The 20,282-nt window shown below is 45.9% G+C and overlaps 2 protein-coding genes across 2 annotated transcripts in view; both read left to right on the top strand.

The window, feature by feature from the left end:
* dlgap4b (discs, large (Drosophila) homolog-associated protein 4b) overlaps positions 1 to 5,274 on the top strand; it is an 88,037-nt gene extending 82,763 nt beyond the window's left edge. Inside the window, exon 14 of the mRNA XM_063215133.1 lies at positions 2,130 to 5,274. Within this exon, the coding sequence (XP_063071203.1) occupies positions 2,130 to 2,351 (222 nt within the window). The 3' untranslated portion in view covers positions 2,352 to 5,274. The remainder of the gene's footprint in view (positions 1 to 2,129) is intronic.
* A 4,676-nt stretch (positions 5,275 to 9,950) lies between these two features.
* LOC134462220 (homeobox protein TGIF1) lies at positions 9,951 to 19,051 on the top strand. Its single transcript, XM_063215132.1, has 3 exons — positions 9,951 to 10,632; positions 12,782 to 13,038; positions 16,210 to 19,051. The coding sequence occupies exons 1-3, from the start codon at positions 10,614 to 10,616 to the stop codon at positions 17,380 to 17,382; spliced, it is 1,449 nt and encodes a 482-aa protein (XP_063071202.1). The 5' UTR covers positions 9,951 to 10,613; the 3' UTR covers positions 17,383 to 19,051.
* Positions 19,052 to 20,282: the final 1,231 nt, after the last annotated feature.

Below are 20,282 nucleotides of genomic sequence, written 5' to 3'. Positions count from 1 at the left end.
AGCCGGGTAGCAAACCAGCGTGAACAAGCGTGAAGCTGCAACAAGCACCTCCAAGGGGCAAATTCCTTCTGCACACAAAAGTTGCTAGCCATACTGATCGCCTCCACTCAACAGTTGTGATAGAGTTCGAAGATTACATTGAGGAGCAACATTGAAATACTGTTGCTAGACATGTTTTTTATCTTGAAAGTTGCCCATACCTGTTATAAGTATTACTTTCAGTTAATTACATTGCATACAGTCAGAAAGGGTCACTTATCCACTAAGCATTACATTACATTACATTGCATTGCAATGCATTTGGCAGACTCTGGCTAATATCCTGCCAGTTGCAGTTATGACCAGTGCATTTATGAACTTCAAATGAATCCACTGCTCATTTGAACTCAGGTGAAGTACTCATTTTAGTTACTTCCCGTTTATACATTCAAATAATACAAAGTACACTCCACTCGGGAAAAACAACCAGTGTTGACCAGTAGGAAAAAATTAAGTACAATGCCAAGCCTACAGTGCCTTTTCAAGCTGTTCAGATGATGAGAATAATAGAGTATAGGTTAAATTTCACCGCCAACACCCTCTTCATTTTGTGCTTGTCGTATGTCGCAGGCTGTGGCCGTGAGTCTCTGTCTGAGCCACTGTCTTGTGTTACAGTATTGCACCTGTATGCTATTGGTCCTCCCTCTCTAAGCCCCCACGGGGCACCTGGAGAACAACCTGTCCTGCCTCAGAATAGAATAGTCTCTACTCCTAGCTAACATGCAAATGTGCTGCCAATAATGCAGTCAGTGGGCAGCTCGTACCTCCCATCCTCTGCTTTGCTGACACCCCTGCACCGTGTAGAAAACAATTAAGTTTCCCCACTGTCAACTTTTGGTGGACTTTTCACCCAATCAACGTCTCTCAACTTCCAATGAGACTTCCAACATCTGTCCTCAATGACGTCTTGCCTCGCATCAGAAGGCTACAAGCAAAATGAGAGGATGGGAGGTACTGGATTGAGTTGGACCCAGTGTTCAGATACCGCGTAGCCTTTCTGTTGACACAGAAACGGTGCACTTAGCAACAATGAAAATGTGTCATTGTGGCTGTGGAGGTGTCATTGTGGAGGTTGAGGTGTCATTGTGGGATGTTGATTTGTGTTGTGTGCTCCTTTGACTGTGTGCCTTAATCCACATACAATGGCGCCATTAAAGCTGTGGCACTCTGAACAGAGGAGATTGTTGAGCTAGTCCGCGATGGCCTTTTCACACCTCTTCAGCTCGATCCATGCCCCTCCCTCCCCTTTTCGCAAACATCAATTCAATATGCTTTCCTTGACCCTTTAAATTAGGGGTGGGGAACTTTTTTCATCTGAGGGGCCATTTCAAATTCCTCCAAGGGTAGTAAAAGTCCTCCAAGGGCCGTACTATGAACACAAACCAGGATTTCCCCCACACTTTAGGCCTATATTGAAGGCAGCCTCCTTCAAAACGGTCTCTAGGTTCACTGAATATAACTTCCGGTAATTGTATTGCAAATGTAATTTCTAAGATTCATTTACAAAATATGTCATATTTCATCTGAAGCTGCATAACATTACAATAATTATATTGGGGGCCGGATAAAATTGCCTCAGGGGCCACAAATGGCCCTCGAGACAAAGTTTCCCCACCGCTGATTAAAGCTGTGGCACTCTGAACACAGGAGATTGTTGAGCTAGTCCTCGATGGCCTTTTCACACCTCTTCAGCTCGATCCATGCCCCTCCCTCCCCTTTAAGCAAACACAACATAACATAACATTACATCTGGCAGACGCTTTTTTTAGAACCAAAGCAACTTACAATTGAGGACATGCATCAATTCGATAGGCTTTCCACGGCCCTTTGAAAAGGATAGGCAAAACAAACTGGTCTCCTGTTGACAACTTAATACTTCAACATTAGAGATTTGGAAACATGACTGAAAAACTGAATTGAACATTTGGGTCAGTACTCTAACAGTCGAAGTGTTAAAGAGTGAAGCCTGCTCCAACCTGAACAGTTGACTTCAAGAGTTAAAAACTAAAATGATGTCTCCCTGTCTCTTGTGCCTACCCCGCATCTCCACCCCCACCCCCACCCCCACCTCTGCCCTGTCCTCCCTCCAGGAGACCCAGAAGCCAGCGGCGTCTGTGCCAAAGAAGGCGGCGAAGGGCCGGCCGTCGCTGGGCCGCGAGAAGAGCAGTGACGCGGCGGCCGACAAGCAGAGGCAGGAGGCCCGCAAACGCCTGCTGGCCGCCAAGAGGGCCGCCTCTGTAAAGCAGAACTCCGCCACCGAGAGCGCCGACAGCATCGAGATCTACGTCCCCGAGGCCCAGACGCGACTCTGAGACACACACACACACACACGCCAACACACACACAGACGCCCACCCGCGTACGCAACACACACGTGCGGAGGGAGACCACACAGGGGGTGGTGGGGGATAGTATTAAGATTAGCTACCGTACACATCTAGGACAGGCACAGCAAAAAAAACATCAAACATGCATACACAACATGTATGGCGTAAAAGGTTAGAGATGGAGAGATGAACAGATTCATTGAAGGCAATAGGGCTACCTATCGTATTGCAGGGGTATGACATAGTATACGAGCGGAGACGGTGATCAGAGTGATCGGAGAGGAGGAGGAGGAAGGACCTGGACCAATGCTGAATAACTGAAATGTTCTCCAGTCCTCCAGTCCAGTGCACTGTCACAGGGGAAAACACCATTCTTTAATTTTGTATTGTTCAAGACAAGTACTTTGCCTGAAAGGAGAAAATAAACACCGCAAAACAAAATGATATAAACAAAAAAAAGAGACAAAAATGAAAAGACTGTTTTGGGAAAAATAATGAAATCCTGACTGATGCAACGAGACTCCTGGGAGACTTGTGGAGGAGGAGGAGGAGGCGGCGGCAGCAGTGTTTTGCTCTCTTCTATCTGGCTACCAAGAATGAAAAACAACCTCACAGATGCAGACTTCACCATTAGTACTCCAACTATTCTTATTGTTATTATTATTATTGTTATTATTGTTAATATAATTATTATTGAAAATGGTTATTGATAATATTATCTCCTTTAAAAAGAAAAGAAGAAGACCTATATCAGACTGGTTTAAATGTTCTAATATCTTGGACAAGAGATCTTCTAAAACGTGTGGACTGGAACCGAGGCAGGACACATGACATTTTGGCTCCTGATCAGCCCTGCCCCCCACCCAACCACCCCACCCCACCCCACCTTCTCCACCCAGCGCTAGTCTGCACAGGACTCCTTGTAAAGCACTGCAAAACACACACAATTTCACACACACTCTCACTGGCGCACAGACACACTCCGTAAACATGCGTGCACACATTAACACACACACGCTCACTCAGTTGAGCACACTCTCTCATGTCTAAGCGTCTTTCACCATCGTCTGTCCCTTTTTCTGTCGTTTTCTTTTCTTATTTTTGTTGGTCCATCACTTTTCTGTTCCGTTTTGGTTTATTGATCTTTTTGTTTATAGAGTGTTTGTATGGTATGTGTGTGTGACTGCCCTGTGTGATGGAGAGCCTGGAGTGGGGGCGTGTGGGGCTTCCTCCTCCCATTGGAGATGGAACAGGTGAAAGGACACGTATGAGGTGACCTTGAAGACCTGGAACGAGGCTCTGGAGGGCCCCTGATATTCCCACATGCAAACAAACAAACAGAAAAACGACCATGACGGCAATTGTTCAATCTTTTATTTGACCGGCCCCTCCATCCCCACCTCCATAAAATTGTGTGTTTGTATGCAAGACCTGTCCTGGGGAGCTCACCTTGTTTGTGTGGAGTAATATAAGGTACTGATATTTTTGCAGTATGCCTTGTCTATGTTGTCCCTTAGCAAATGGGTGGCCTGCATTTTGGGGATGTCCCTGTCTTGTGGGAGGGGAAGGGGGAAGAGGGAGGAGGAGGACGGGGGTGTTGGTGTGAAAATGTGTGTCTGTGCGACAACCATTTTGCAACATGGGCTCAACCATCCTTTCAGTCAGTCAGTCACACCAGTGTGCCATGTTGTCGCATCTCCAGGTGTGAATCTCTGCCTGCCTTCCTTCCTTCCCCCGCTCCCTTCATCCCTCTCTGCCTCTGCTTCAGAAAGTCATCTCCTCCAGTCAATAGTACTCACTGCTGCCAGATGACTCGAGGCAGTCTGTGTCTACCTGTCTGTCATATTAAAGATGCCACTCTCCTCCCATTCTCCTGCCATAATAGCGTCCCTCTCTCCCCTTTTCTGTGGAGTGCAGTGTTCACCTGTTCAACCTGGTACTGTGGGACTGTCCATGGCAGTACAGAGGGAGCACTCACAACTTAGTGCTTCACTGGGGGACAGGAGGGGGAATAATTACAAAACAACAACAAAAATGAATGCTCAAGAGATGTGTTATCGCAGCAGCAGAATGAAAGTATACTATTTAGCTAGTCGAATGGTTTAGTTTTTTTAAAAGCTGATGAAAGTTTAGTTTTGATAGGTCTGATCTGCTAAAAAAAAAAACACAATGATGTCCTCAGTAGAACTGGGGAGCTGTTTTTTTTTCTTTTCTTTTCTTCATTCCCTCCTAATTGGTCATTTCCCTTTTGTCTCAAGTCTTTGATGAATTCTTACACAAATCCCAATCTGTCCATGCAAACGCTTTTGGACTTTTAACACCCATCAGATCAGCTGCGGTGATGCCAATGATTTATGAACAACTTCTACCATCGTATTCTATTCTATTTTATTGTATGAGATCGGACGTTGCCTGCCCCTCGTGGAAATCTTGTAGCACTACAAAGATGGTATTTATATTTCAGGGAAACTTTTGTTTCCCCTGTCAATGTTTTTTTTTGTTGGTTTTTGGCATGTCCAAACACACTTCAGTGTATGCATATTCTTTTTTTTTTCTTTCCCCTCAAAAAACCACTACTGGGGCTGGCTTGACTGTTCAAGGTGTTTTTTAGCTCATCCTGATGGGTAGTAGCATTGGTCACCCACGTGCTAACACTTTGTTCTTGCACTCGCTACATTACAGGCTATCGCCAGTCTTTCCCTGTACATTTTAAATGAAGTGAGGCGAAGTGTTTGGGTTTTTGTTTTGTTTTTGTTTTTGTTTGTTTTGGTTTTTTTTTGCGCTTCTTGTTTTTGTAATTGTGTTGTCATTTGCCATTGTTGCTTCCCCCCCATATGCCGACCAAGCACATGTTTTTATATTTGAAACAAAAAAGATCAATCATTAAATTCAGTTACACTACGTTTCATCTTTCCGTCATTGTTTTTAACCATCAAAACACACTGCATTGGTTTTGTTCCACCAGGTCAAAGGAATCTAATGAAATCTTCACATGTAGTTATTGCATTATAAATCTCTATAAGCAATAACTTGATGGGGATTTAGACATTTGAAATACTTCAAAAAGTGAAATTTCAATCATCACCGCAAAAGTATTTGCTTTTAAAAGGCTATGCGATTAAATATCTTCTGTATAGCACAGATTGTAGTGAAGAGGCACTTCATAATGTGAGAGAGTGTAGCCTATTGGACCTAATCTAACACAGACACCGGATGGCCACCATACTGTACTGGTGCATGACCTCACAATAGCATCTTTGTGGTCTCCGTGACAGAGCGAGTGAGCTGTCTGATATGCAGTGGGCTTGTGTTGTTGCAAGACCTAAACCAACCACTAGAGGGAGTGCTTGAGTCTTTAAAAAAATAATTTGACAACACAGACCTGCAAGAAGGCAGAATTAATGCAAGAACATATTTAGAAGGTTGATGGATTCCACTACCATTGTTTTTCATGCCATCATTAGTCAACGCTTGTTTTGAATGTCATTTACTGTTGCTGACAGATGTCTGTCTTATCTAACTGGAGTGGGTTGGGTAGGGTGAGATTCATTGGTTTACTGTATGTTTGTGTCATCGTGGTTACATGCGGGCACTGGGTCACTCTCGGATTGCGACACAGCTGCACTCCGTAAAGTTAAAGATTGCTCAGAACGCCTGTCATAACTCGGTCATACATTCAAAGTGTTCTTTTCTCTTTTCTCTTTTACTTTGCCCACAGTGTGTCTCGTTTCTTGGTTTGAAAGTTCACTTTGCTACAGAGATGTCACAGGGTTATTTCCCCCTCCGTGAAGTGTCATTATGCAGCAGATACCGGTGCTTCCCTTAAAGAATCAGTGGAGCTGAAAGGCATCTTCCACTGACTCAGGTTGACTCAAGCAGAAAGAGAGGGGAGGGAGAGTGGGTGGGTATCGGGTTTCGTCTCTAGAATCTCATCCTTCCTGTGGCTTTTTAACTAAGCCCGAGCTGTTGCAGTTGCACCTAATGCCAACTAGCACCTCCAAGCTTCCCCTAAAGTTTGTCTCTATGTCTGTTCCATGAAGTATTCCACTCATTTATTCATTCATTCATTCACTTCATCCATTTATTCAAGTTACTTTTCACAAGCTTCCCTGCCTGTCCACTTTGTGCGTGCGTGCGCTTGTTGTAGTTGCAGTAGTAGTAGTAGTTGCAGCATCAATGGGACATTTTCTTGCATAGGAAAACGCTCAGGGTCTTCCACCCCCCACCCCCCACCCCCCTCCCTTCAGGACAACAAATACAAAATGGCCTCCTGATAGTGGGCTATTGTGTGGGGCTGTTTTGTGTTTGCCGGCCTGTGATGGCCCCTGTGCACAGTGAAGGGCCCATCATGTGAATGAGCTTCTCTGTGGTCCCTGAGTGCATAACCCCCACCACCACCTCCAAATGGTGCGGAGAGCATCGTTCACACCTAGGGGGGCTTTGTGTGCTGACAGCCCTAGTATTTGTCCCGGGGAGCACAGCACAGCCCAGCCCAGCCTAGGACATCACAGTTAAGCATATAGTGTTGTGCAACGGTTCCCAACCCTTTCCAACTTGGGGCCCACTAAATTTTCGCAAATGTCCTGGCCCACCTCTGACCCAATAACCAATGAAGCTAAAATAAACACACATGCATTATTTTGATTTTTAGAAAATGATTTCAAGACCCACTTGGAATACCTTCAGAGCCCACCAGTGGGCCCCGGTCGAAGGATCACTAGTGTAGTACAACCAAGCCTGGCCTGGAGTTGCAGCAGGCCTGGGCAGCTTGGGCTGCCTGTCTTAAGGAAATGATGGCTCTGCTTATATTGAGGACCATGGACACTCTCTGCAATCCACAGACAGGGACCTGGAAATAGTTTTGTCATGCAAGAGAAAGGCGAGCGACAAACTGTTTATATTTTGGGCTGTTTTTTTTTGTCTATAGTGCAATAACTTTCCATGCATGCAGCCAACAGGTTATTTTTCTTTTCTTTTTTTTTTTGATGCGTCTAACTGCAAAAAGCAAGACATTGTCGTGTCTCGGATGAAAGATGAATTGTTTTTTTGAAGGAGTGTAATCCTTGTTCTTACCCAGCGTGCCGTCCCGACAGCCGTTCACAGCTCTTCTCGGCCCTGTCTGTCAGTCACTCACAGCTCCTGGGGTGTCGGTGAAAGACAAGGTTGCAAATGCATGGCATTAGCATACCAGCTTTGCCTGTACCTGTAAACGGAATTCAAATCATTAAGATACAACAGAGTGATTGTATGTATGAGAGAAAGGAAAATAAATAGGATGGGGGTGAACCCACATATGCGCAGAAAATACCACAGGCAACTTTCAGCATGAGTGCCACCACTGTGGGCCAGCAAATATACATTATAGACATATATTTTTTCCCTGACATGTTCAACAATAAGGGCTACGTTCAGGTGGGGGAGGAAACAAACAAACAAAGTTTTCACTGTGGCCAAACTGCCAATTGTTTAATTGTTTTGATTACCCTGGAGTATTTATCCTCTTGAGTTGCACTGAGAGACAGGCGTCTCATTCAGTTGTACTAGTACCAGATGACAGACGTCGGCCCCAGACTGCCATGGATCAGCCATTTCCTCGTGTGTAATTATGGATGATGGTGCGATGATAATTTTGTCCTTAAAATACACCCTCGCCGTGTCAGTCACTCCAGTGAAGGCAGTATTTTGTTTGTGCCAGAACTCTTCTTGTGCTTCGGAGGCCTGAGTTTGGGATTGGGATGAAAAGATTGCAGTCTCGCCCAAACATCTGGTCAAATGCTTTTACTTTATGTTTCAAGTTCCAAACCACAACTATTCTACACATATCCTGAATAGGGAATCACTTTAGAATCACTGTTTTGTTCAATGTTGGTTGTTTGGCTAAAGTGGGGGCCCACTTTCAAGTTTGATCCAAGATTCTAAATCGCCATAAAGTTATGACAACTGAAATTTGCGATTTCCTAGACTTATATACAACTTATTTTTTCCTTACTCTCTGATAATGGTTTAAATCCAAGTTTTGTTCTTGGGGGGGGTCTGATGTCTTGTACTTCTCAAGGTCTGATGTGTGAGGGCCATTACATGCGAACAACTCCCCTCTCCCCCGTGTCGTCATCAGATCAATGGCAACAGATCATGTGTGTCATTTCCTATTGCTGTAGCTCAATGTGCCACACATGCATTTGAGTGGCCTTCACGGCTATATGGCAGTGTCAAACAACAACCTCTTGATTTCTGTGTGCATCTCAATCACTCACCATTACTTTCCACACTATGGGTTACACAACGGCTGTCGTGAATACTTGTCGTGGTTCTTTTAATTTATAGATATAACTGTCATTTTCAGAATGACTTCGCATTTTCCATTTTGCTAGGAATACAACTGATACGGTATATTTCCCCTATTACATACACTTGGGATCTTTGTGGGACTGACAACACAACACAACACAGCCAGGCAATAAGGAAGAGTCTACTCTGTCTGTCTGTGTCTGTGGCATTCAGAAGGGGAGGGGGGATGCCCTATTGTGTAACCCTGTGCTGTGCTGCCTGGGGTTGTGCCCTACTACACCCACAACACTCCTGCAGATCCCTTGGTTGAACATGCAAAAAGAAGCCTGTCGCCTGTCACTTGGCTGTAGGCCTACTCAGTTACTACTTGTCAACTCATAAGATATAGGCCTACTGTACTCTGTGGGACTGGAGAATGGGGGGGTTGATTGAAGGCGAATGGCACCAGTACTCTTGACTGTAAGAGTTTGTAGCAAAAAAATAAACAAATTAATTATTACTACCATAATTGATAATCAATATTTTATGAGACAAGCACATATTTTAATGACTAGGATTTCAGTATATATAATGCTATACAAAGTTAGACTGTGTATGTCAGGGTTTTTGGATTAGTAATTAATAAAAACTTACAAAAAAAAGAACTGCATTAAAACTATTATTGTCTGTGATTGTCATAGGGCACAAATGTTATTTTGGGTCAGTGCTTCTCGCCCTCTCCCAGGGTCACTGAGCAGCAGAAGTCTCTCTCGGTAAGTTATGACTGAGCGAGGGAATTGGCCTAATTATCAGCTGACCTAACATTAAGTAGCCTATTATAAGGTCCCAAATCCATTTAGGCTGTCCTCAAGTTTTATTTGAGCACTCAGCATGAACTACAAACGCAACATTGAGACCTAGTCTACTACTTTGCAATAACACATTAACAATAGTGATGCTTGCATAGTTATGCTTGCAACTATGTTGCAAGTTCTCGGAGTTACCAAGAGCGCGGTGGTGATGTCTGTGCTGGTAATATCTCTCAGACCACACGCAGCCTATCGAGCAATCTATTTTGATACCATAATCCCGATTTTCCAGGTCCAGGATAGTTTGACAGTTCGCCATAGGGCACCAACCAGGAATTTGATTGTCAGCTCAAGCTCAATGACTAGCTAAAAAAAAAGTAGGCTAGCCCACGCTTTGTTGTTGACGGCTGGGCTGAAGGAAATCCCTGAATGTGATTCTGATGGAAAGCAAACACATTCAAAATATTGGTCGCATAGTGAATGCGTCACCAGTACAGTAGCAGTTGTACGTGCAATGCTTTTGTTTTGCAATCGGTTTAGCGTGAAATCATAAAACATGATCTTGGAAAATGAATGAAGCGGAGTCTTTTCAACGAACCTACGATCGATTGCATGTAGCCTTTTCTAAAAATCATGCCACAAATTCAAAGACTAATGATGACACGAACGCTTGATTTAAAGTACACGGTGATGTAATAAATAATTTAAAAACAGCTCAAGTTATTTAGTCATTTCTGAATGAAATGCGTCTCTGGCAGTAAGTCAGCGGTGATGACACTGGCTTGTCTGCTGTGAACTCGGGCATTGATTGGATCCCAGCACTGATGTAGGAGGGTTTAGACGCGACTGTCAGCTGCCACAGACCAGCCAAGAAAGCTGGCGGAGATAGCTGCAGGTAAACGGATCAAACCACACATCAACAAAACGCGTTTTTGAGAAATACTTATGGCCATGGAAAGCCACCTCCTCGTTGATCTAGCCTCGAAGAAAAATATTGATATTTCCAGAAACTAAACGTTGGCGTTGCGTCGTGAGAAAATCAGTCAGTCAAAACGTGTGTAACACCTTGTGCTTGGCAGAAGAAAAGCCCGTTGTCACCGTTTTGTGAACGACACGCGTTTTCCTAAGGAACTTCGAAGATAGCGGCCCGTTTTCAGACCAGCCACAAACAATGAAACCAGTCAAAAGAGGTATGTACATATTAGCCATTTTTTCATTTCGCTTAGGCTGTGTTCAGATTCTGGAGAGGGTTTCGTCTGTTGGTTTTAAAAGGAATGTGGCTTTTTGTCGTGAGCAAATGCAGCGTGTGTGTTTGTGTTTGAATTTGGAGGGACAGCTAACCAGCTAGTTGTCTTTGGAAGCGAGCATGGTGTCCATCTGGCGGAGCCACAGTGAACAGTCGTGTTGGCTTTAGTTGAGCGTTTGCATGAGGACTCTTTGTACATTTATTTAAGGAATGTAGGGCACCACGCTAACAGATTTAAAACGTTTTAGTCTGTCGGGTTGCCCGGAGGTGATTATTTATGATGTTCTGTCAAGCACGCAAAATCTGTCTTATTGATGTAACCTTATAGCAGGGAAAGATGTCACATTTGATAATTTGCTGCTGTTAACGTTATGTAAACCCACGGACGGCTCGTCGCATCAAAGATGGGAATTCATTCCCAAGCTCATGAGTTTAACTTGAAAGGGGGGATTTCCAGTCGTCGACATTCTGCATAGCTAGCGTGATGCATTGTTTGCTAGCTAACGTTAGCTCATGGTAGCTTGTCTTGAAAAGTTTCCCTTGTCTGCTGGAAATTCCAGGCCCTAGAATCAGCATGTGTTGAATAACGTTTGATATGAATACAATTTCTACACTTTGCTTTATTATAATTTCTTAAACAAAAATTCACTAATGTTGACTGATTCGTGTTGTGCATGCTAATACAATTCAACTGTGACATTTCGGTAACATTTGGTAGTAAGGTGGGAGAACAAAAGTAAGCCACGGTTACTTTGTTAGCATAACTTGGCTAGCTAGCTTGCTAACGGATTCAAAGAAACAATGGATGGCGACCCAGTAACTTCAATTCCAGTTCCCAAACTAACAAAACGCAAATAGTCTGTTTTAAAGAACCCCAACAATTGCAGTATTAACCAGATTAACAGCAGGTTAAACTACACGTGTTTGGATGCTAATTTGACGTATGGTTCTTTTTTTTTCTTTCGGTAAATTGCGAGTTAAGAAAGTTTTTTTTCCCCCACACTGTTTGACAGGGAAGGATTATCTCAACCCAACCCACGCACCCCGACCAAGAACATCTGTCAAGTCTTTCAACGTTATTTCCATTTGGCTAGCTTACGAAAAGAGACAATGTCGCCTCAGTGTCTCGTTTTAGAGATTTCCCCCTCATCTTATTAACAAAAATCAAGAAATGTCTTCTTGATACGCACCACAAGTTTCTTTAATGTTATGCTCCTTTAGTCATCTTGTCTTTGTATACTTCAACATATTATGTGTGGAGGAAATCATTTAACGTTTCAGAGTGTTTTTTACACAGTAAACATAAGCACATGTTGATTGCTCAACACAAACTTCAAAAGCATTGAAGAGACTTGTCTGTTGTGAAGGCGAGCAATCGCAAACCCTGGCTGTTTCAGATGCATATTGACGCACACCATCTCCTTTGTTAGCCGAATGAGACTCAGGAACTCCCACATTCTGGGCTTCTTCGGAGGAGCTCGGGTTACACCAGCAGACAGGGACATTTTGGGCTACTGCAATTCCCAATCTCCCAGCAAAGCAAGGCCAACTCGACAAAGCGCTGTTTCTAAAGTATTTCCAACACCACTTGCTAAAAAGTGAAATAAACGCGCACATTAAAACAGTTGTTGAGTTAGGATTCCTAAACTGTAATCATGCATCTGACTTTTTTTTTCCCCTCGCTCCAGTGCCCTACAATAGCTCGGCACAGTTTGTTACTTCGATAAGCCAGCTGTCGGTGGGATTGTAAGCGGGAAGCCACTCTTTGTTTACGTAGCGTTGGGTCGTTCAAAGTGCCCCGAAGCAGCTTTATTGCTGTTTACACGTAACGGCGCAACTCTTTGAGATTGAGCAGTATTTTAAATCTGGCACACCGATTTAAATGTCTTGGCCCCAATGCACAGCCATTAACGTTTGACGTACGTGGAGCAGCAACATTGTTTTTTTTAATGTGTTTAATTTAATAATGAATTTGAGCCATGACAGGGGTTGTTTGACCTTATCTCGATGGTTTTTGAAGCCTCGGTTTTATTTGCGTGTGCATGCCGTGTAACTTGCTAGCAATTAACACTTTTTGTTGTTCCCACCACCAGCACTGGAGGAAGAACGAGGCGGCGAGACAGAATATTCAGCCATGTCAGACAGTGACGCGGGTGAAGATGACGGGTACCCCTTGGATCTCTCTGGCGGTGGAGCCGGGGGCTCTGGGAAACGGCGTCGACGTGGGAATCTACCCAAGGAAGCGGTGCAGGTGTTGAAAAGCTGGCTGTTTGAGCACCGCTTTAACGCCTACCCGTCCGAACACGAGAAACTCAGCCTCTCCGGACAGACCAACCTCTCCGTGCTACAGGTGAGTAGTTAAATGACGCCTTTATATAAATCACTGAGCGGTCTTATCTGATCTGACGCTAGAATGTGTCGCGCCGCTTATAGCAATGTGTGAATGTTCAGATCCAAAGTCTGTCTGCAAAGTACAATAGGCTGTGCTGCTGACTCAGTTGGAGAACTAGGTCAGTGCGTGTGCACGTCATCATCAAAGTAAACCAAGCCAGACATCTCATGCAAAAAAGTGGAATAAAACAATCAGCCCGTGTTCCAACTTGCACACAAACCTGCCCAAAAATCACAGCAAATGCCATCCTAGTTTCCAACCACTTCGAGCAGTAGACGCTCACTCAAGTAGCGAGAGCAAGGCAGCCTGTCCTTGAGAGTGGATTGCTGGTGTTTTGTCAGTGCGTTGGAATGCAGTCGGCTGGGGCCTTTGCTCTCTGAGTCTGGGGCAGATCACAACACAGCACAGCCTTCATTAGGGCCAGCTGTCTGTCTGATGTAGTGCCAAGCGCCACCAGCAGAGGGCAAATGGCGCTGGCGCAGTAGACCGCATGGCAGTCAGTCACTGAATCACTGACAGCCAGCCGAGGGAGGGAGAGAGCGCGGGCCTGTCACAGAACACCAGGCATTCCATAGTCACTGCTCGTTAGCCGAACAAAGGCCTCGCGCTGGTCTTTTTCCGGAATAAGACGATGTTTAGTCGGGAGTAGATGTAGGTGTTGGGTCGGGTGAACATCAAAAACATTGATCATGCTTTTACAAATACTTTGTGTACAATGCGACACCATCAATTTGTTCAATCTTATGTTATCTAAATATCCTCCATTTTCATTCTTAGCCCAGCCCTATGGTTTTAGCTCTCTCTGGGACTTTTGAGGATTTTTTAAGTGGCCCACATTTGGTTTGTTTTTGTAGCAGAATTTAGTTTTTGTTGGCACATTTTCTAAGAGAACATGGCAGTCAGACATGTGTTTAAAGGCAGAAATTACTGGCAAGCTAAAGCAACGTATTCTGGTTTTGTTAATTCATTTTTGGATGGATAAATTGAATATGGTATAGGCCTATCACCATATTCACCAAGTGATGGTGACTGATGAGCTTGTGATGGTGACAGCTGACGCATCACTGTGTCAAGTTGGTAATGTATTGATTTAAGTCAGTTGGCCATCCTTACTTACAAGCCTAAAAGTAATTGTTTGTGCAATTAAGCATTAATAATAATAAATCAAGCATTAATTAATTACCAAAAGTATTCGTTTACCTTCCTTGAGGCAAATATGAACTAAGCTCTCCTATTCCTAGCCCAAAGTGTTAAAAAATATGTGTGTAATCAAAATATCGAGCCACCTTTTGCAGCTAATACAGCTTCAACTAATCTGGGAAGGCTGTCCACAAGGTTTAGGAGTGTATTTATAGGATTTTTTTTTTACCTAAAGCACATTGATGAGGTCACACCGGTGTTGGTTGAGAAGGCCTGGCTCATAGTCTCTGCTCTGATTCATGCCATAGGTGTTATATTGGGTTCAGGTTAGGCCAGTCAAGTTCATCCACACAAGACTGTCATCTTTGTCTTTTTGAACCTTGCTTTGTGCACTGGTTCAGTCATGTTGAAAGAGGAAGGAGTCCTGCTCCAAATAGGAGCTTGGATTTTGTTTTTTGTATTTTTTTGTATCCTGAAGCATTCAAAGTTCCTTTCACTTGGAACTAATGGGCCATCCCCAACTCCTGAAAAATAACCCCACACCATAATTCCTCATAACACTCGGCACAATGCATAAGCCAGTTTGACATGTACCGTTGTCCTGGCTACCTCCAAACTGAGACGCATCTATCGGATTGGCATGAAGAAAGGCGTAAGTGATTTATTACTCCAGAGTTGTCATCTCCACTGCTCTAGAGCCCAGTAGTGTTGTGCATTATACAGCTGCATCCGACACTTTGCATTGCACCTGGTGATGTGTGTATGGCTTGGATGCAGCTGCTCGGTCATGGAAACCCATTCCATGAAGCTCTCTGTGTACCATGCTTGGGCTAATCTGAAGCTCACATGAAGTTTGAATCTCTGGCAATTGACTGTGCGGAAAGTTAACCACCTTTTTGCACTATGCGCCTCAGCATCTGCTGACTCCCCTCTGCCCGTTTAGTTTACGTGGCCTACCACTTTGTGGCTTAGTTGCTCTAGTTCCCAAACTCTTTCATTTTTCTTAACTTTCTAAACAGTCTGCATGCCTACGTGCTTTATTTTATACACCTTTGGCCAGGCCAAGTGATTAGGACACATGATTCTGATCATTTGGATGGGTGAGCAAATGCTTTTGGTAATGTGGTGTATTATGTATCGAAAAGGTGTTTCATGCTATCACCCCGTCCTTAGAACTGGTTCATACATTTGAGGTGGTTCTTTCAAACAAGCTTTTTCACTAAAATAAAATCTTGTTTGTTCAGGTTGGCCAGCTTCTCATTGAAGTCAGTTGTGTTTGAAGGAAAATATTTGGCACAGATTTTATGTTCTGAACCTGGGACTGCCCTCTGCTTAAGGCCTGTCTGTTATTTTGCGAGGAACATTTGGTTTTGTTACAACCATCTCCTCTCTAAGTCGTTCATACAGTATGTGTGGTGGTTGTTTCCGTAGATAGTTCAAGAGATTTAGTCCTAGTCAAAAGAAAGGCAACAGAGTTATGTGACTAGACTAATTTTCTCTGAGGTGTTAACAATACTCCCCCATCCCCACCCCTTTCTACCACTCATATGTAACTGGTTTAGTAAAATGTGGTCTTTTCAAACAACCCAAATCTCTAATGTTGTAGTATTAAGTTGTTAACTCGCTTGTCAACGTGTGTGATAGTCATTTAGTACAAGCCTCATGCCAGGGACACATGCATGCGAATTTGCAAGGCGAAATTTGCCATTTATTCCCATGAGAAAAACTCTTATCCCCCGCCCTCCTCAGATCTGTAGCTGGTCATCAATGTGTTGTGGTCGTATAAGTCTATATTTCAGATTAAACGCACATTATTAAACCGTGACTCTTGTCCCCAAAGAACGAACAAGGCAAAGGATAGTGAAACATATTCAGCCATGCTTAATATTATGTAAACGACGAGTTAATCTCTTCTGCGACGACCAATCATCAAATTGGCATACATTTTGTAATCGTCATTAAACGGTGACTCTTGTCCCCTCTCCTCAGATCTGCAACTGGTTCATCAACGCGCGGCGGCGCCTGCTCCCGGACCTGCTGCGCAAGGACGGCAAGGACCCGACCCAGTTCACCATCTCGCGGCGCGCCGGCAAGGCGGAGGGCCAGAGCGGCCGCCACTCCAGCGGGGGCAGTAGCAGCAGCAGCTGTAGCAGCAGCAGCAGCGGGGCAGGAGGCCCCAGCTCCCCCGAGAGCCCCGCACCCCCCTCCCTCCCCGCTATGCGCCCCTCCGTCATCCGGAACGCGCCCACGCTCGACCTCAGCCTCCTGGGCAACACCGCCACGGCCATCCTCGCCAGCGCCGGCTGCCTCCCGGGGGCCAGGGACGGGCCCGGACCCGTGCGAGCCCTCATGCAGGCGGACGCGCCGGGCCTGCTGCTGAAGAAGGAGCACCGCGCCGGGGGGTACGGGCATCATCGCAGCGGCGACGAGTCTCCGCTCACCGGCAACACTCACCCGGGCTCCAGCCCCAACGGTCTAACCTCCATACCTCCAGCCCCGGGCACCACCTCCATCTCCAGCCTGGGCACGGCCAGCCCCACGGGGGGCCTGTTCAACACGCCGCCCCCCACCCCGCCGGAGCTGTGCCCCTCGCAGGACTTCAGCGACCTCAAACTGCTGGTGGAGGCGGCTCTGCAGCGCGCAGCCGAGCAGGAGCACCAGAAGAGACTGCTGCAGGAGAAACAACAACAGCAGCAGCAGCAACAGAAGTTGGCATCGCTGGCAGCGCTGGGCACACCACCTTCCTCCTCCGAGTCGCCCTCCGCCATCAAGAGAGCCCAGCAGCACCAGCCTGAGCCCTGCATCGTGCGAGCCGCTAAGACCGAACAGGTACAGGTGCCCATTCCGATGCCCATGGTCGTGCCCACCCCGAGCAGGGACTCTGCCAGCCTGCAGCTAGAGAAGACGACGGTGCTGCCAGTCTCCGTGCCCGTGTTTGGTGGCGGTGGTGCCCAGTCGCCGCTGTCCTCGTCTCTGCAGGTGGGTGGCGCCGCCGCCATGTTGGCTGGTTCGGCCGCGTGCCAGTCGAGCCCGTGGAGCCTGGTGCGGAGCGACATCAGAAAGTCTGGCAACGCGGTGAGCGCCGCCGCGCCCACCCCCAGCGGCACAGCAGGCAGCGTGTGGGGACACGCCCTGCACACGGTCTCGGAGAAGGTCAACTAGACTAGTAGAGAAGAGTGCCAGTGTCATAGGTGTGTGTGTGTACATGAGAGAGTGCGTGTGAGTGTGTGAGCAAGAGAGAGCGAGCGAGCGAGAGAGAGAGAAGGAAAAAGTGAAAACTTTCAACAAAACTCCAGGGAGTAGCTGACATTCCCAATCCTCACCCACAACCCCCCACCTGCCCCAACCCCTCCCCCCCAACCCCCTCAGCTCAAACTGACCTTCCATCTCTCCCCTGTCTTTACCTCTGGACACCGCTAGTCTTCTGCGTCCTAAAGGGGCATTTCTACTGGTCTGAAAAGCGAAAGCGAGAAAATGAACGATGGCGCGGGGGGCTACTAGCCGTACTTGTTGCTTTCCTGAGAGTGAAGAGGCGGTTCGACATGACATAAGTGGCCAATGAGGGACGTGTCCAGTGGATGCCAGCTGGGTTGTGGTGTGATACTCACCTCTCAGCTGGATGTTGGTGGTTTGGGAGAGGGGGGGTGTAGGACTAGGCTACCTGTTCTTAGCAACACCCCCCACACTACCCAGTGGTGGGGGAACTCCCTGAGAGAAAGAGGGGAAAAGATGGCCTCTTCAGAAGTGCTTTTGTTTTTCTACACAGAAAGTTTATCAGGACGTTTTAGGACTTGTAAGGTTTATTTCCCTTTTTGTTTTGTTTTTGGGTTTTTGTCATTCTGTTTTCGTTTCGTTTTTTCCCCCCCTTTTTGTTTTACATGAAGGAGGTGGTGGGACTTTGCTGGTAAGGTCAGAAACACTCCTGCAACCATATCTCAGTAGCAAAAACAAAAAAAGACAAAATACACATGCATGGACTGTGGTTGTTAACTTAAGACACACTACATACATTATTTCTCCTCATGCTTTCGGACCAAGACGGGAATCGCTGGAAGAATCCACTTTACACTAGGCGACTTGTTTTCTTTTTTTCTGTTTTCTACATTCCCTCTTTGTCCTCTCTCATTCTACCATTATCCTCCCCTTCTCCTTCCTCCTTGCTGTATTTCATATTGGACTGTGAATGGACCATCTTGTGAAGTCCTGATCTTTGTGACATGACAAAGTAAGGCCCCCCTACCAGCATGGCAGAAGCCCCCTCCTCCTAAGGGGGGGCTTAGCTGTCACGCGCAATAGACTTTTACACATCTGAATGCTGTTCTCACATCGTTACTGTACTTCACACCAGTGTCACCAGCAACACTCATGAATTGTGTGTATGTACGTCTAGTGTATGCATGTCTGTATGTATGTTTGTGTGTGTTTGACTGGTGAGTGAGTGTGTGACTGAGAGTGTGTTTGTCCTCATACATTCTGCACTTTATTTCTTCCTCGGATCATGATCACATGGACACAGATGGTTACCCCCCCACATAACATATACTGTATTTTTACCCCTCCCAAGACAGTTTTACTGTTAAAATCACACTAGTTCTGGTCTCTCTGCATTCCCCCTTTTGTTTAGTACACTAGGCGGTGTGGGTGGGAGATTAACATTGTAGGCCTATAATATATACTGACTGACTAAGTTTAAAAAGACAGACCGAGCAAGCAAGGAGGAGATGGGATAGAGGGAGGGGAAAAAAGAGAGAGGGAAGAACATGGGGATCTAAAAAAGAATGTTCAAACGAGTGCATAGTGTAGTCTATGCGTGTGTGTGTGTGTGTGTGTGTGTGAAAAAGTACCTAAACGGATTTCCAGCGCGGAGCGAAAGGAAGCAAGCAAAGCTCCTGTAATAGGTGGCTGGGAGAGGACTCAGCTGTCGGGGAGCTCGGACCTGTTTGGGTTTTAGTTTGCCTTTGTTGTCTTAAGCCCTGGCACCACATCAGAAGCCCTCCTCTCCTCTCCTCTCTTATCCTCCTCTCCTCTGCACTGCCAGTAGGAAGAGAAGAGGAGAGTTGAGAGCAGGGTGGCAGGCTGTGGCTGGAGTGTGTGTGAGTGAGTGACTGCCTGTGTGGCTGAGTGTGTGTGAGTGAGAGAGAGAGACTGTGTGTGTGTTGTGGGTGGTAGGTTTTAACTCGGCTCTGCAGAGGACATAACTCAGCTCCCATCACACGGGCCGTCGCTGCAGCAAAGTGTGTGTGATTTAAAGGGACCACGGCCTCAGGGCCTCCACTGGCTGCAGCCGTACGCTCGCCGTGTGTGTGTGTGTGTGTGTGTGTGTGTCGTCTGTCTGACTCACTGTCAGGCTCTGTAAGAAGTTGCGGTGAAGGCTTAGGTGCTGATGTCTGTTTGTTTGTGTGTGTGTGAGATGGTGCAGGAGCAACTAGTCATTAGCAGACTTACTAATTACCTTTTTTGGTCCGCGATCATTTCTCTATTTCTGGCGTAACATTAAGTGGTGCTATTTTACAGGCCATGTCACTCCACTCCGTTAAAAGAGAGGTAAGCTATGGCAGTGACAGCCACCAGGCACATCTTGCTCCAGATACTCTCTCTCCCCCTCAGAGACTGCAGATGGCACCTTATAGGGCACCAATGCCAACTCCAGCACAACAGTGTGTGTGTGTGTGTGTGTGTGTGTGTGTGTGTGTGTGTGTGTGTGTGTGTGTGTGTGTGTGTGTGGGGAATGCCATCAATTGAACTAGAGTGTAGTGTAAGGGAAGGAGAGCGAGTGACTACAGAGGGTAGGAGATGACGGTAATGAGCAGCATGGTTGTTTGGGCTTGCATGGCAAGTCCTCCTCAAGGCCTTCCGGCTGCCTGCCACCTTTGATATTTAAGAAACGGATCACCGCCTCAGTCACAAACAAACATTCTGCTGGTTTTGAACTTCGGGGAGTTGGCTGTTTTTTGTTTTGTTCTTTTAAACATCTGTGCCTCACTGTGGTAGGCTGCGATTGGAAAGGCATTTTGAATTATTTGGCTGTAAAGTCCGGGATTTTTCCCCCCTCTTCTCTTGAC

This window comes from Engraulis encrasicolus, chromosome 14 (assembly GCF_034702125.1).
Source record: "Engraulis encrasicolus isolate BLACKSEA-1 chromosome 14, IST_EnEncr_1.0, whole genome shotgun sequence".
NCBI classification, from domain to species: Eukaryota; Metazoa; Chordata; class Actinopteri; order Clupeiformes; family Engraulidae; genus Engraulis; species Engraulis encrasicolus.
Note: the sequence above shows the minus strand (reverse complement) of the source record. Positions and strands in the feature narration are given on the sequence as shown.

Excerpts from the sequence above, each read along its gene's own strand:
- LOC134462220 (XM_063215132.1), top strand. Across the intron at positions 13,039-16,209 it reads CCAACCTCTCCGTGCTACAG|ATCTGCAACTGGTTCATCAA; the intron begins GTGAGTAGTTAA and ends CCCTCTCCTCAG.